This window comes from Hylobates moloch, unplaced genomic scaffold (genome assembly GCF_009828535.3).
Source record: "Hylobates moloch isolate HMO894 unplaced genomic scaffold, HMol_V3 SCAFFOLD_5, whole genome shotgun sequence".
Classification (NCBI taxonomy): Eukaryota; Metazoa; Chordata; class Mammalia; order Primates; family Hylobatidae; genus Hylobates; species Hylobates moloch.
Window position 1 is genome coordinate 98,279,539 of NW_026652280.1, and position 16,700 is coordinate 98,296,238.

Consider the following 16,700-nt stretch of genomic DNA (forward strand, 5'->3'; position numbering starts at 1 on the left):
GCACCTGGCTAATTTATTTTTATTTTTATTTTTTTGAGACAGTCTCACTATGTTGCCCAGCTTCGTCTCGAACTCCCGACCACAGCAATCTTCCTGCCTCAGCCTCCCAAAGTGCTAGGCCTATGCATGAGCCACTGCACCTGGCCTATTTTGCCTTTGAAATAACTAATTATCAAACCATAAGCCAAGCTTTCCTGCTTGAATGCAGGTTACTCCTTTCTGTTTATATGAAGCCTTTTTTCAGCTGAACACGTGTTAAAAGATTTTGCTGCTGTGAGAACTGACAGATTTACAGGAGATAAAGGTTAGATTTGTACTGGGGGAAGGTTGAGTTCTAACATTAATGGGTAAGTTAAATACGCAAATTATGTGATTCCTGTGGTAGCACATGATGTCGTAGATACATCAAATATTTTAAGATTATAAGACATCAACATTTGTAGAAAATATTTGAGACCATTTACAAACTTGCATTCTTGGTATTGCTAGGTAAATGTGCCCTAAGACACTCACTAGGATCCTAAAGCTACTCTAAGCAGAAGCCTTTGGATTTGATGATTATCAACTCATTGGCAGTCTCAGAAGAAATAGTATTAGCAGTATGGTGGGTCAGAGATTGTTGTAGATACTCAACAGGTATAAGATGCCCCAGTTCTAGAAGGCAGTACCCTAGGAATTTGGGGGCAAAGCTAGATAATATGCCTCACTTCTTGGTGGGAGCATTACTTACTTCTGGGTGTTTGAAGGAAGGTGCTTAGCTCTGCAGCCCCAGTAACTCCACTGGGTGTTTGTTGTGGTGGTACAGTGACCCAATAGGACACTGAAAAGTGTTCCGAGTTAGTCTGGGTTGGGATTGTTCTAACACAATTCTGGAGGGTGAATTCAGTAAGGGATCAGTGGGCAGTATGTTTTCTAACCCTGCAGACAAGACCCTCAGGACCCTAGGAGATGAGCTCCATTTTGGATCATCCGGCACTTTGGGCACAATGAATGGAGACTGAGACATTTAGCTCCTCATTGCAGCAATCTGCTGTGCTATTAAGAACTCTGCAGACATTTCCAGGCCTCCTGTGGTCCTAGAAGCAGAGCAGGATGTAGATTACTAATAATATCAGAAAGCCAGCCCAACAGGGCCACAGCATGGAGGTGGGGGGACCATCCTGGGGCAGCTAGGGGTCAGAGGTGCCATCTGTCTCAGGCTGATGCACTGCAGGACTCGACACTGCAACACCCAGTCATCAGCATCTCATCAAACCCCAGAGACACTCAGTAGCCAAGCACGGCAGGCCAAGGAGCGGGTCCTGCCTATCAGTAAAAAGGCCCCTGTAAGCACAAGCCTGTCTGCTCTTGAGACGAAATGGAATCTTAGGAACAGTACTGTTAAGATAAGAATGGAACTCATCCGCATCACAACTGGAGGGCTAAGAATCCAGCAGCAGATAGAACTTTCTGACAGGCAGTGTGGAAAATCCTAAAATGAGCTGTGAATATAGTGACTCCACTTTCCTCTTAAGACCTCTTAAAAGAGGTTCGCCTCAAGCAGAGTTAAGGTGGGAGCTGACTCGTTCCAAAGCAGAGGCAATGCAGACTGGCCACCAGATGACCCCAGGGGCAGGGAGCTAGGACCTTGTGGTCCCTGTTGAGGGACGATGATGTCTACCACCTTCTTGACAGGAGCATGGTGTCTCAGGCCTCTGGACACACTACAGCTCTTACTCCATTAGCCCCAGATTTCATCTTCCTGTTAGGATCCCTTCCTAATAGCTCCAGAGGAGGATGACTCTGTCTATCCATCAGGCTAGGCTGGGGAGAGAGGAGGAGTTTGTAGAGCAGCAAAAATAGTCTGTCTTTGAGAAGCTTCCACTGCCATCCAGGTGCTTTGGCCATGTTCAGGAGGAGAACCTGTGGCACGGAGGCATCCTTGAGATGGAGCCGCAGGTAAGAGCTGGCCAGGATGTAAGCATGGCCCACTGACTTCCCAAGTCCCAAAGTCTTTTGTCCCTTCCTAGTTCACGCTCAGAGATTCGCCTGGGCCGCTCTGAAAGCCTCAAGGGCCGGGAAGAGATGAAACGGTCTCGAAAGGCAGAGAACGTGCCCCGCTCTCGCAGTGATGTTGACATGGATGCTGCTGCGGAGGCTACTCGCCTGCACCAGTCAGCCTCGTCCTCTGCCTCCAGCCTCTCCACCAGGTGGGCAGGGCTACAACAGCTGCACTCATGGACATCTTGGGGGTGGGGGCAAGGATAGAGGGTTGCTGAGAGTTGACATTCCCTCCACAGGTCTCTTGAGAACCCAACCCCTCCCTTCACTCCCAAAATGGGCCGCAGGTAAGTGATGGGCACGGTGGTGCCTCTGTTTGGTGTCTCTGTGTCCCATCCACACCCAGCTGCTCCTCTCACCCGCAAGGGGCTGGTTGGGTGGGTGTCTCCTCTTCTGGGCCCACTGGTTTCCCATGTGCATGGGGCAAGCAGGTCGGGCAGGAGAGGGAGGGCCAAACCCTCTGTGTGAGTTCTTCCTCCTAAGTGAAGCTGAGCTACCTGTTTTCCCCCAGGAGCATTGAGTCCCCCAGTTTGGGGTTCTGCACAGATGCCCTCCTTCCCCACCTCCTAGAGGATGATCTGGGCCAGCTTTCTGACCTGGAGCCAGAGCCAGATGCCCAAAATTGGCAGCATACAGTGGGCAAGGATGTGGTGGCTGGGCTAACCCAGCGGGAGATTGACCGGCAAGAGGTCATCAATGGTGAGAACGTGCTCCATTGCCCCCAGCTCCGCTCACACATGTGGGAATAGGTCCAGAATGCCTGAGACACAAGGGTGGGAAAGAGGTAAATAGGGTGGGGGGCCCCTGTGTGCTGGAGCAGGTCCACATTGCCTGTTGCTATAAGATTCCCCTCAGTTCTGGCCCTTGGGGTAAGAGAAAAGTTGCTGTATGATCTGAAACCAGCATTTCAGCTCCCCCAAAAATAGAGTGGTGTGGGAACCAAAGCAGGGACTCTAGATACTTGCTGATCCATTTTCTACCCTGGCTTTCTACCCTCCTTGTCACAACCACCACTCAGAGCTGTTTGTGACTGAAGCTTCCCACCTGCGCACACTCCGGGTCCTGGACCTGATCTTCTACCAGCGAATGAAGAAGGAGAACCTGATGCCCCGGGAGGAGCTGGCCCGGCTCTTCCCAAACCTGCCTGAACTCATAGAGATTCACAGTAAGGAGCCTGTGCCCCTCCAGACTCCTTTTCTGCTGCCCTTCAGCTTCCTGTTCCACTTTGGCCCCACTGCCAGGACCTCCCTGAGTAGATAACCCCCCACTAATCCCTGGTGAGAAAAAAGATCTGTGGACAGCCTGAAACCAGCATTGGAGTTCACCCCAAAAGTACAATGGTTTCCAGACCCTTCCCATGGCACTGCTGTCAGAGATTCGCTTCTCTCTTGTCAGAAAGGTTCTGGCAGTTGAGCTCAGCCCCAGGCATTTCTAGTTGTTCTCTTCTTGCCCCAGATTCCTGGTGTGAAGCCATGAAGAAGCTCCGGGAGGAAGGCCCCATCATCAAAGAGATCAGTGACCTCATGCTGGCCCGGGTATGGCTCCAAACTTCTCCCTCTTGGCAAGGAGGAGACTGGGGGAGGCAGGGTCTCATTACCCAAGGCCAGGGAATTTGGCAAAGGAAGGGATAGGCAGGGGTCTGGTCCCAGGCAGGGGTTTGATGCCTGGCCCTGTGTCCATTCTGCCTCTTCAGTTTGATGGCCCTGCCCGAGAGGAACTCCAGCAAGTGGCTGCACAGTTCTGCTCCTATCAGTCAATAGCCCTAGAGCTAATCAAGACCAAGCAACGCAAGGAGAGTCGATTCCAGCTCTTCATGCAGGTGCGTCCTTGGCCATGCCTTGGCCTTCCTTCATCACCATCAAGGTCACCAAGGATCTCCTGAACTTCTCTCCTTCTGGCCACATCCTCCCTCTCTACAGCAACTCCCTCTACCCTTTGGCACACGCTCCTCAAAAACACTGACTCACTCTAAACAAAGAGACTTCTGTTTGTTGAAAAGAATCCTGGATTAGCAGCAGAGGCCTGGCTCACCCACCAGCACCTGTGTGCACTGAGATGGATCTCAGTTTCCTTGTCTATAGAATGGCAGCAATATGCCTGCCCTTCTGTTTTGACCATATCCCTTTGGATTGGTGTCTCCCTGCCACCACACACCCTTCTCTACATCTTTAAGGAAGATGCTTCCACTGCCATTTCTGAGTGATCCATCTGGCATTAGGACCTGTTTGTCATGTTCACACCCATCTTGGCCCTGAGCCCATAAGCCAGCTCCCAGCCACGCTGACATCCCCTTCCTTCTGTGTCTCCTGCTGTCTAGGAGGCTGAGAGCCACCCTCAGTGTCGGCGGCTGCAGCTGAGAGACCTCATCATCTCTGAGATGCAGCGGCTCACCAAGTACCCGCTGCTGCTGGAGAGCATCATCAAGCACACAGAGGGTAGCGCTTGGGGAGGGGCTGGCATCACAGGCAGTGGGCCTCGTGCCAGACCCTAATTCTGGCACTGCTTTGTGACCTTAGCAAGTCACTGTGCCTTGTGGTCTTTGGTGTCTTCGTCCTTGTTCTGTTGTGGGGTGTTTCAGAGAAGAAAATGATTGTAAATGTCCTTTGGAAAATATAAGGTGTTTAACGGAGGAGTAGGGGCCACCATCAAAGGCCACCTGTGTGGGCCTTTGTGCAAATCCAAGGAAAGCATCTGGTGCCCAACACAGGCTAGCACTCAAGGGCACTTGGGTCCCTCTGGTTGCATGGGACTGGATTTTATCCCCATTCATGCCCCCTGCAGTGCACAAAAGACACAGCCTATGTGGTAACACTAGAGGAGCAGGGGACCAGACTGAAAAAGAGGGTCTAGCCTCAGGTTGCCATTCTCCCTGGGATCCTGGGCGTCTTTCACTACCCCCAAATTTCAGACATTGGAGTCAGGACAGAGAGATGTTAGGAACCCCAATCTGATTTGAACAGGCTTTCTAGAGGCATAATTGTGGCCATTTATCACAGTCTCTGTCCCTTGCATCTGTAGAGCTGGTTGTGGTAGAGGCAGGGATTCCCAAGAGCTGTCAGCATCTTCAAAGCAGTGGTCTGTCTGAGACCTGAAGATGCTCAGTAAAAGTTACCCTTACCACTTGGGGTCCTCATGTGAGGCAAGGGTGGCTCCACCCACGCCTGCTGGTTTGAAGCAAGCCAGCTGGCATGAATGAATTCAGGCAGATAACAGCTGGTGCCATGTTAGACTTCTCAGGCAGGAGCCCCAACCATCTCCTCTGTCCATTTTGGTAGGTGGCACCTCTGAGCATGAGAAGCTCTGCCGGGCCCGGGACCAGTGCCGGGAGATTCTCAAGTATGTGAATGAAGCGGTAAAACAAACAGAGAACCGCCACCGTTTAGAGGGCTACCAGAAACGCCTGGATGCCACCGCCCTGGAGAGGGCCAGCAACCCCCTGGCAGCAGAGTTCAAGGTAGGAGGCAGAGGCTGCAGCACAGTCAACCCCTCACACTTTGTGGGTACCCTTAGGAGCAGAACACTGGTCAGGGCTTGGAGAGTCTTAGAGGTAGGTGACAGAGACCAGATAGGGTGGCACAATGGAGCCCTAGAAGACACCCTGCTGTTGTCACCCTGTCCCTAGATGGACAAGGCAGGCAGCCCCACCTAAGAAAGACTAGATGTTGGAACTCAGCCTGAGAGAGCAGGGGATGGGGTAGAACTGGAGGTAAGGTGGAGATCTTCTGGGAGGGAATAGAGCTGGAGGCATGGGCAGGAAAAGCAGTGTGTGGTCTTCTTGGGACTGTAGCTGACACATGGTAGGGGCAGGTGGGAGACCCAAGTCAGAGCCATCAGTATATACCCCCACTGGCACATGGCACATGACTTCACAGTTACCTTTTTGCTTATGTTCATCCCCCACAAGAGAGTAAGGGCAAGGACTTTTTCTTATTTACCAATTCCCAGCACCTTAACACAATGTCTGGCACACAGTAGGCTCTCAAACTTGAATGAATGAATGAATGAATGGTGTCTCCTTAACAGAGCCTGGATCTTACGACCAGAAAAATGATCCATGAGGGACCCCTGACCTGGAGGATCAGCAAGGATAAGACCTTGGGTATGTGCCAGGGGACTGGGACTGAGCAGGAACCTGCAGTGGGTGGGCCTCCTTGGGCTCTTCTGTCTTTCGCAAGCATTGAAACATGACTGGAGGTGATAGCTCAGGACATGGGAAGGAACTAACCAGAGAGAGAAATGGGGTCACCAGACTCCCAGGGCTTCCTAGAGCCTCCAAGAGCCTGTGGCCCTGCATTGTGCTTATGAGGGATGAGTAGGCACCAGGGAACGCCTTCCCATGACCATACCCCTCCAGACCTCCACGTGCTGCTGCTAGAGGACCTCCTAGTGCTGCTGCAGAAACAGGATGAGAAGCTACTGCTGAAGTGCCACAGCAAGACCGCTGTGGGCTCCTCAGACAGCAAGCAGACCTTCAGCCCCGTGCTCAAGCTCAATGCTGTGCTCATCCGCTCTGTGGCCACAGGTACCTGGGGAGATGGTCCAGGCTGGCCTGGGGCTCAGGGACCATGTCCAGCAAGTGCTGGGTGAGGCAGGGCCAGTCTGGAGCCTTTACAGGACCTACCTGTCCACCTGTGTTCCTTTCCTCCTGTCCCGACCCAGCCTAAGCAGGAGGACTGGCCCAAAGTGGGGTAGGATGAGGGTTAGGATGGGGACCAAGAGGAAGATAGACAACCTGGCACAGGGGTGGTCAGCAGTCCTCAAGCACAGTGCTGGATGGGATGTGCACACCCAGGATGGGGTAAGAGTGTCTGAGCAGGATTGGGAAGAATGGGATTAGGCAGAATGAGTAGGACAAGCCTTTCTGCTACAAGAGTGACTTGGGCAGAGCTTGGTTACAAAAGATGTTAGTACCCATGGTACAGAGCTGGGTCCAGTGGACAGGGACAATTCAATGAGAAGTGCAGTGTGTGTGAGAAAGGGCTCTGAAGCAAAATTCTCTGGATTCACTTTCTTCATCTGTAAGATAGGAGTGATACCTACCCTACCTCTTGGGGGCATCAAAAGGGATGACGGGTATGAAAAAGTTTTATAAACCCTTGGCCAGGCACTGTGGCTCACGCCTGTAATCCCAGCCCTTTGGGAGGCCGAGGCACGCAGATCACTTGAGGTCAGGAGTTCAAGACCAGCCTGGCCAACATGGTGAAACCCTATCTCTACTAAAAATACAAAAATTAGTCAGGCATGTTGGCAGGCACCTGTAATTCCAGCTACTCGGGAGGCTGAGGCAGGAGAATCGCTTGAACCCGGGAGGTGGAGGTTGCAGTGAGCCAAGATGGCGCCACTACATTCTAGCTTCGGTGACAGAGCAAGACTCCATTTCAAAAAAAAAGTTTTATAACTCCTAAGCACCATACACATATCATCCATCACTGTTATTAGAGCAGGAGAGGAATAGGGGTGGCTGTGAAAGATGACATTGGGGTCCTGGAATTTCCTCTGTCCCTTGTGTAAGTGGGTTCCAAGTGGTCCTGAAGATCCACATCTGTCTCGTGCTGCACTCTCCATCCGTGTGAAGGGTCAGGGCTTTGAATCCCACTCTGTCACCCTGGCCCAGGCTGCAGTCACACCTGCCATCCCTAGTACAGACCCTTCTACCTTCCTTTCCTCACGCAGATAAACGGGCCTTCTTCATCATCTGCACCTCCAAGCTGGGCCCACCCCAGATCTATGAGCTGGTTGCATTGACGTCATCAGACAAGAACACGTGAGAATTGATTGAGGGGTTACCCGTAACTGCGGTCCCTTTGGGACCAGGGTGGTGTGTATGAGGATGGTGGATAGCAAGGCCAGGTTTGGGCCCCAGAGCAGTCCCTGGACAGGGGATTGGGAAGGGAAGTGGGAGGCAGGACAGAAGTAGAGAAGCTGGGAGGGGTCATCACCCCTGACCTGGTCACCAGGCCCGCTTCTGGGAGAATGAGCTTCTGGCAGTCTTCCAGCTGCTGCTGCTGCTTCTTTCCTTCCTGCCCTACTCCCTTCACCATCAGGCGAATTAGATTCATGCAACATTCTCAGGCATTTGCCTCCCACCCAGCCCATGTTCTCTGACAGCAGCTGCCAGAGGTGGCATGGTACAGTGGAAGGAGACAGGTCGAGTCAGACAGTTTCCCAACTCCAGGGTTTTAATCTGTAAAATGTGGCTAATGCTACCTGTTAGAGAATTACTTAAGAGAGAAAACGTAGAATGCTTTGCACAGAGTGTAACAGAGGGTTGGTGTCCAGGATTTGGTAGCTGCAAGTAATATAACCCCAAGGGAGCAGCCAGGGAGGACTGTACAGGGAGGTGGGCACCTCCCAGGCAGAGGGTTCTTAGGGTCTGGAGAAGGGCCTGGAAGCCCTGCTCCAGTGGGCTCAGTACGGGGTGGTGTGTGCTGCTATCTTGCTCTCACTACAGTCCTCTCTGTTCCTGCCGAGCAACAGATGGATGGAGCTCTTAGAAGAGGCTGTGCGGAATGCCACCAGGCACCCCGGAGCTGCCCCAATACCCGTCCATCCTCCACCCCCAGGTCCCCAGGAGCCAGCCCACCAGGGCCCCACACCCAGCAGGTGCAGCGCTTAGCCCTCCAGACCCCATACTCTCTCCACTCCAAACCTCCTGTTTTCTGCTGCTTCTAAGCCCTTCGCGCCCGTGGGTAGACAGCCACAACAGGGAAATGCTAGCAGGGAGCAGATAGCTCCAAGTGCTGGCAGATGGAGGAACATGTCCCCCATCCCTGCTTCCTGTCCCTGTCCGCTCCCCCACAGCCTGCCACCTGGCTGTAATAGAGCTGAGCCTGCAGAAGCTGAGGGGGGTGTAGAGCAGGGGACCAGAGAAGCTCAGCCAGCAGCCCCCCTCCTCTCTGGGTTGCCAAGCAGACCAGCCAGGTGAGGAGGCCCACACCATCCTTCTCAGATCCTACTCCATTGCCCATTCTAATGCACGAGTCCAGGGTGGAATCTCATGACATCTCACCCTGTGTTGGTTTCCTCCCTCAGGGTAGAACTGGATGACTCAGACGTGTTCCATGGTGAACCTGAACCTGAGGAGCTGCCTGGAGGTAAGGGCCCTGAACTGTCCTGTGGGAGCCAGCCCAGGCCTTTTTCTGTAGGTACAGGTTGGGTGTGAGTATGGGGGTGATGGGAGAGTCCATCAGGGCCCGGGGTGTGAGGTTTTGATAAAGAGTAGAGAAGAAACAGGGCAGGAGGAAGAGTCTGGAAGAGGAAGGAGAGCAGACTGAAGACTTAAGAAAGGGTGAACTTGCTCACCTGACCAGAGATTCCCACCCAGCCTTTCTGGGTGATGGCATCAGCCGTGGAAGAAGACGAGCAGTCTGGCGGGATCCACGGGCCCTGCATCCTCCAGCCAGGGGTTACTGTTGGGGAGAGAGATACGTGCTGCAACTATGGGAATGGAAAACATGGGGGGCCAGGGAGCTCAAAGGGCTTAAGATGCAGTTACTGTGATGCGATTGGTAGAGGGGACAGCATTCTCATTGAGAGCTTGCGTGTGAAGTAACCTGGGGTCTTGGGTTTCAGGAGAAATCTCGGGTTTCCTGGCTGGGTCCCTGTTGTTTCCCTCTGCTTAGAATGCTTTTCCTCCTAACGCCACACCTCCTTCGCGTCTTTGTTCCAGTGTCCTCTTGGCCCAATCTGTTTAACACTGTAGCCAGCACTGTCCAGCCCCCAGCCCCGTGCCCTGCTGTTGTTTTCTTCTTTCCCATGGAAGTTACCGCCTTCTAACAAACTGCATAATTGGCTGCAGTGTCTTATTTTTGTATGTCCCTCCACTAGAATGTAAGCTCAACATGGGCAGGGATCTTTTTGTTTTGCTTATTGTTGTATGCCAGGAGCCTGGGACAGTGCCGGCCACAGGAAGTTCTCAGTAAACAACTGTAGAATGAATCAGTGTTCCCAGCACCTTGGCTCCAAAGCTGCTCATAGGCTCTCCCATACGTGCCCTCTCCCTTTACCTGCTTTACAATCTTCTCTCATCTGAAACAGGCACTGGGTCCCAGCAGAGGGTCCAAGGGAAGCACCCAGTCCTGCTAGAGGACGCTGAGCAGGAGGGCAGTGCAGAGGAAGAGGAACTGGGTGTCCTGCCTTGCCCTTCCACATCCCTGGATGGAGAGAACAGGGGCATCAGGACAAGGAACCCCATCCACTTGGCCTTCCCAGGCCCTCTGTTCATGGAAGGGCTCGCTGACTCCGCTCTGGAAGATGGTGAGTGCTTCAAGGCCCTGCTGTCAGCCCCTCGTGCCCAGTCGCACAGCCAATGTGAACTGGCAGGCGCCTGCACCCTCCACCTTCCTGAAGGCTCTTCCTGGTGTGCTTGAGGAGAGATGGATGCAGAGACAGATGTCATTCCCCACCCAACCCCCACCAGCTAGTTGGCCAGAGCCCTCCAGCCTCACCTGTGCCTGAGGTCACCAGCTTGGGGTCGGTGGGGCAGCGCAGCGATCCTTCTGGTGTGGGATGCAGTCCCGTGCTGGGAAGACATCACCCTGTTTCCCCTCCAGTGGAGAACCTGCGACACCTGATCCTGTGGAGCCTGCTGCCAGGTCACACCATGGAAACTCAGGCTTCCCAGGAGCCCGAGGACGACCTGACACCCACACCTTCTGTCATCAGCGTCACCTCTCACCCCTGGGACCCAGGCTCCCCAGGGCAAGCACCCCCTGGGGGTGAAGGGGACAACACCCAGCTTGCAGGGCCGGAGGGGGAACGGCCAGAGCAGGAGGACGTGGGTCTCTGTTCTCTGGAACACCTACCCCCAAGGACCAGAAATTCTGGGATATGGGAGTCTCCAGAACTGGACAGGAATCTGGCTGAAGAGGCTTCAAGCACAGAGGCAGCAGGAGGTTACAAAGTTGTGAGAAAAGGTAAAATAAATGGGAGTATCCAGTGGGGAGACAAGCACCCTTGCTAGGTGAGATAAGTCTTCTGAACAGCTGCTTCCTTCCCTACATTCCCCCTGGGTACCATGTGAACAGAGACCTACACTGGGTCCTGGAAGAAGGAGACAACGCCAATATCAGGCAGGCTTTGGAGTTGGACATTTGAGATTCAGAGCTTAGCTCTGCCACTTAATATCTGTGTGGCTTTAGACAAAATTCTGAATCATCTCTGAACTTCATTTTATAGCACATAAGGACATTTCTTTCTGCCTGGCACAAACCAACTACCAGTACCAGTCTCTGTTAGTGCTCCTCACTGATCTCCTGGTCCCAGGGAAAAGAGCCACTCTTCTCAGGAGCTTCAGTCCGGGAAAGACAGGGCAGGTGCATGCAGCCCCTCATGCCAGGCAACAGCACCAAGGGCAGTAGAGGTGGCAGCTGGAACTGGAAGGGGTGGAGGACAAAGCTGGGAAGACATTTGGCGACTGAAGGGTGTGGGGAGTGAACAAGGTGGCAGGGAGGGCACCCCGGGTTGGGTAACACCATGGGCAGCCTTGAGACAAGAAAAGCCAAGACAAGCTCACAGGGAGGCCGACAGGTTTGCCCAGCTCGAGCAGTGAGCCCAGGGAGGAAGGTCCCCACCCCAGGAAGAGTGGGCTGGTCTGAGAGGGTGGCAAGAAAGGTAGAACAAAGCCTGGGGCACGCATGGGGTGGGGTTCCATGCTAGTGGGCCTGCCCTCCCCTGGGATTCCACTCTGCCTCCCTTCCAGCAGCATTTTTCATTCCATCTGCCCAAGGGCCACCTGTCTCCTGGGTTTCTGAGAACTGACCTTCCTTCTCTGTCTCTCGGTGAATTGGTGGAAAGTTCTCTGCACCGCCTGGGATGTCATCGTGTATGATCTTGTGTTCACCTTGTTCTTCCCATTTTCTCCTTCCCCTGTCCCCACCTCCTGCCCTCTCTCCTTCCTGTTCTCTCTCCCTTCCCTTTCCTTGTCTTTGGTCTCTCCTCTTCCTGGTGGTGGTGGTGTCGGTGCAGCTGAGGTGGCAGGCAGCAAGGTTGTCCCTGCACTACCAGAGAGTGGCCAGTCAGAGCCTGGGCCACCTGAAGTGGAAGGCGGAACAAAGGCTACGGGTAATAACTTTCTCCTTGGAGCTAAAGACAGGCCAAGACTGGAGTGTGGAACCTGTGAGGGCAGAGTCGGACCCCTGCCCATGGTCACACACACACCCACAAGCTCCCTCAGCCGCCTGGAATGGGGAGGAGGAAGATCTGGCTCTAAAGACAGGGACAGGCCCTGTGCTGTCCGTCCAGCCTTAAGAAGCCACCTGTCCAGGCTCCTGTTCAGAATGGCAGGGATAAACATCTGTGTGCAATTGTGAGGGGGGGCAGGGAGGCCTGGCCTGGTGCTGGAGACCCAGTGTCCTTTACCTGATACTCAAGCAGCCACTTCCCCACCTCAGCCGCCGCTCCAGTGTCACTGTGGAAATCGGCTGAAAGAGCCTGCCAGGTTCTGCGGTGGTTCTCTGTGCTTCCTGCCTGTCAGGAACCCTCCACGTCCTTCCTCCAGATCTCTCTGACACCCCTTGGTTAAGTCAAGGGACCTCCAGAGGATCGTGGCATGGATGGAAGAGGGGCAGGGCAGGGCTATAGTTCATCCAGAGCTGGAGTCCGGCAGGGCAGGAGGGCTGCTGCCTGCTCCTTTCAAAAGAGCCTGAAACCAGCCCACAATCTGTTTACTCAAGGAGGGGGAGCCACTCCAATTTCCCCAAATGAAACACTGCAGCTCTGCCACTTCTCCCTTGAGTTCACTGCTCAGCATCTCCCCTGGGTTGGGGCCAAACTGAGCAAGTGCCATCTAGAAGGTCTCAGGAGCAGGGCTTTTAAGGCGCTGGCAGACAGTGAGCAAGGCCCACATGCTCTGAGTTCGTCTGCACTGTCAGGTGGCTGGGGAATCCCACAGGAACGGGAGGATAGCTTCGACTTCTCTGTTTGCCTCCTGATCTCATTCTCTTACTGTGGGGACAGGGAACTGCTTTTATGTCAGCATGCCATCAGGACCCCTGGACTCAAGCACCGACCACTCAGGGGCACCCACGAGCCCCCCTCAACCTGACAGCCTCCCTGCAAGGCAGACAGAGCCTCAGCCTCAGCTGCAGGGAGGCAACGGTGATCCAATATGCCCCAGCCGCTCTCCCCCAAGCCTGGCCCTCAGGGATGTGGGCATGATCTTCCGTACCATTGAGCAGCTCACCCTCAAGCTCAACAGGCTCAAGGTGAGGGATACAGGGCTTGGGTCCCTGCAGGCCTTCAGTCCATCACCCCAAAACCATTCCCCATGAGTGAGATGTGTGTCTTCGCAGGAGACCTAGATCCTGTCCTGGCCCTGGGATCTTCCCCCAGCCCACCCAGCCACCCTTAAATCACACCCCCATCCCCAAGGCCCAGCACAGATCAGAGTGTGACCCCTTCCCCAGGGGCCTTAGAAATAGAAGGGCTTGAGCAGACATTCCCCCACCGACTCTTCCAGGATATGGAGCTGGCCCACAGAGAGCTGCTCAAGTCCCTGGGGGGAGAGTCATCTGGTGGCACCACGCCTGTGGGCAGTTTCCACACAGAAGCAGCTAGATGGACAGACGGCTCCCTCTCACCTCCCACTAAGGAGCCCCTGGCTTCTGACTCCAGGAACAGCCATGAACTGGGGCCCTGCCCTGAGGATGGTGAGTGAAGCCAGGTCCCTCTCGGTACCTACCATGGAGGAGAAGTCCGCCAACTCGTGAGGACACATCACTAAGCAGTGAGAGATGGTGGTTCTGAGAGTCTGGTTTCCCCTTGAGTGAAATGAATTCATTCTCTCAGCTTCAGAGAGGGATCTTTTTAGGGAAGTCCCACGGAAGCTTCCCAGCAAAATGGGGAGCTTAGAATTGAGCCCTCTTTTTCCTTGTGCTATGGAGGTAACAAACCAGGAGGAGCCTGTTCTCACATCTAAGACCTGTTCTTTTTTTAATTATATATATATATATATTTATTTCTATTTATTTGAGACAAGGGCTGGCCTGACTATGTTGCCCAGGCTGGTCTCAAACTCCTGGGCCCAAGTGATCTACCCACCTCAGCCTCCAAAGCAGCTGGGATTGCAGGTACACACCATGGTGCCGGCCTAAGACTCATGCTGATTAAATGGTTCAGAACCACACTGGGTGGGCCAGGGACACAGCTATGTCATAACTCAGGAAGACAAGGCACATACCTACCTGACCTAAGGGCTTTAGGGGCTGATGAAAGTGGAGTTCAGTAGACAGCCCTTTTCAAGCCCTACAGAAACTAGGGTTTCTGGAGGAGAAGGAAGGTGATGAAGGAGCTGTTCTCGTGAGCCTGAAGACTTTCTAGACAAAACATGGAAGCGGTCACCTCAAGCTGGCCAGTTCCTCACCTTTATCCTCCTCCCACAGGCTCTGACGCCCCCCTGGAAGACAGCGCAGCAGGCGCAGCCGCGTTACCAGGACCATAACCGTGCAAACCACCAAATCCTCTGCGCCCCCACTCCTCCTGCAGGGACTGGCCTGAGACCGGGGCACAGGGTAGGGGGGATCCCAACGCTCCTCCCTGTGGAGGAGGCAGTTGGGGAAACTAGGATCCAGCCAAGGCCTGGGGGGAAACCCGCATGTTGCTTGGTCTGCTCAAGTCAGAGTCAAGTTTCAGTGTCTTTTCCCTCCCTCAGCCCAACCCTCCAAGGCCTCGTGTCTCCTAAGCATGCTGACTGCATCCGAAAGGCCCCCACTCACCATGGTCTGCCCTCACCCCACATATGCGTGTACACGCGCACGCCTGTATGTGCGCTGCCCTCAGACATGTAAGTGAAAGGAGGAGGCTTCTGTGTAAATGCACTTTCTTCTTCCCCTCTTTCTCCATAAGACCCCAGGTGGAGGTGGGTGCCTCCCCTCCCCCTTTGTCACTTTGGTTTCCTATAAATATGTATGTATCGTATGTGCATCTTTGCTATTGTAAATAACTTTGACCGTTTTTGTTCCTGTTCCTGAAGTGCTGGAGGCAGTTATGGAAGGAGCTCCTTAGGGAAGAGGGGGTTCACTTGTATCTCCTTAGTTAACAACCCAGCTCCAGGATCGAGCCTAAAGCGGGAGCCAGGCCTGGGTGTCCCTGTCCCTGTAAGGTCTTCTGGCTCCCCATCCCACCTGGCTCCAGAGCCTACCCTCCACATCTTGCTGCCGAGCTGCTCCCTCCCTCCCTGGACTTCTCATCTTCACAAGATGGGGACCATGGGGGTTTCTTACCCCACCTATGTCCCCCCTTCCCCACCCTGTCCCTGTAGAAAACCAGTGAAGCAGGTACGGAGCTGAAGACTGGGCCCCAGGAGGTGGGGACAGGGGTCTGAATGCTGAGTCCCTGAATTCACCCAGGACCATCCAAGGGGCCACCGCAGCATTGGCCCCATCACCACGTCTTCACCCAACTCTCCCTGATGAATAGAATATACACACTGTGCTAGGTGTATATATACATATATATATATATAAATATATATAATATATAAAATATAGATATGGAAATGACTGTTTTGCTGTTAAGATAATGTATACTCTTTTATTTTCTTCCTTTCATGGTTAAGATTTTTTTTTTAAGAAAAGTTAAATATTCTTCAATGGTGGTGTGTGTGTTTCTTGGAATCGCTGTGATAAAAGGTACGGTGTTTGTTCCCTGTAAGACTGGTTAGGATCGGATAGTGGGAACCAGAGGGAGCCCTCTCACCCCCAGACCCAGATCTTGCCTGTTCCCTCCCAGAGCTTCAGATGTGCACTCACTGAACTAGGGACTGGGTAAACTTAAGTTATACAACCCCTGTGGAGAAAACATGACAAGACACTGAACTCAGTTACACACACACAGATATATAGATAGATACATATATATACACATATATAGATAGATATACACACACACATACACACATATTATATATATATGAAGGAGCAGTGGACCCAGCGTCAAGAGGTCTCATGAGCTGCCTTCAATGAGCTTAAAGACTTTAAAAGCCAAATCTAAGTGGGAGGGTTGCCTCAGGCCTGTCCAGTTCATCACTATCATCATCCGTCCACATCCTCCCACAGACGCAGCCACATCACCAAGACTGTAACCATTCACCTCTGTCTCCTGGCATTCAGTGTTGGATTAAAGTGACAAATTCTTTCTCTTCCAGCCCAACCCTGACTCCTCGACCTCACAATCCTCAGCTGTGTCCTCATTAGGGTACAGTCTATTTGGGCATCAGAATTGATACAGGAGTCATTAGTGATGAAGGGTGGGATAAGGATATGGGCTGAAGGGGTCACCGAAGCTCTGGAGGACATGGCAAGTTTCCCTGCAGAAGCTGGGGTGACCATCATCCAGCACCTCAATGTGTTCAGTGTTGGGATTCAAAGAAATGATGGGTTTTCCCTGGAGAAGCTGGCTCCACAACCAGCTGCAGAGACAGAGCTGGGGCAGTCAGACTAGAAGAGCTCCAGGCACTCAGAGGCAGGAGACAGGCCTAGGTGCCACTGAGCCACACAAAGGGCAGGACAAGGGAATTCTAGGTAGGCAGAGGCAGTGGAATGAGGGAAGTAGGACTAGAGAATGTGGAACAGGTTGAATCTGCTCAGAAGTGAGGAAGGAAGGCTGGTCTTTGTTGATCTGCGCCTTCTGGGACACTGCTATACAGGTTACAGGTAGGCTCC

At 53.2% G+C, this 16,700-nt stretch overlaps 1 protein-coding gene across 11 annotated transcripts in view; it reads left to right on the forward strand.

The window, feature by feature from the left end:
• ARHGEF11 (Rho guanine nucleotide exchange factor 11) overlaps positions 1-15,539 on the forward strand; it is a 107,927-nt gene extending 92,388 nt beyond the window's left edge. For 7 of the 11 annotated variants that reach the window (XM_032154093.2, XM_032154096.2, XM_032154094.2 and 4 more), the window contains 20 exons: positions 2,010-2,189; positions 2,280-2,327; positions 2,552-2,739; positions 3,059-3,205; positions 3,496-3,575; positions 3,734-3,859; positions 4,358-4,475; positions 5,316-5,494; positions 6,064-6,139; positions 6,395-6,562; positions 7,714-7,804; positions 8,518-8,643; positions 8,842-8,961; positions 9,073-9,134; positions 10,078-10,296; positions 10,593-10,955; positions 12,007-12,102; positions 12,997-13,244; positions 13,499-13,688; positions 14,421-15,539. In XM_032154093.2, the coding sequence (XP_032009984.1) occupies positions 2,010-2,189; positions 2,280-2,327; positions 2,552-2,739; positions 3,059-3,205; positions 3,496-3,575; positions 3,734-3,859; positions 4,358-4,475; positions 5,316-5,494; positions 6,064-6,139; positions 6,395-6,562; positions 7,714-7,804; positions 8,518-8,643; positions 8,842-8,961; positions 9,073-9,134; positions 10,078-10,296; positions 10,593-10,955; positions 12,007-12,102; positions 12,997-13,244; positions 13,499-13,688; positions 14,421-14,479 (2,884 nt within the window). In that variant the 3' untranslated portion in view covers positions 14,480-15,539. The remainder of the gene's footprint in view (positions 1-2,009; positions 2,190-2,279; positions 2,328-2,551; positions 2,740-3,058; positions 3,206-3,495; positions 3,576-3,733; positions 3,860-4,357; positions 4,476-5,315; positions 5,495-6,063; positions 6,140-6,394; positions 6,563-7,713; positions 7,805-8,517; positions 8,644-8,841; positions 8,962-9,072; positions 9,135-10,077; positions 10,297-10,592; positions 10,956-12,006; positions 12,103-12,996; positions 13,245-13,498; positions 13,689-14,420) is intronic. The other 4 variants (XM_032154100.2, XM_032154102.2, XM_032154103.2 and 1 more) reach the window with 1 other exon arrangement.
• The last annotated feature ends 1,161 nt before the right edge of the window (positions 15,540-16,700 follow it).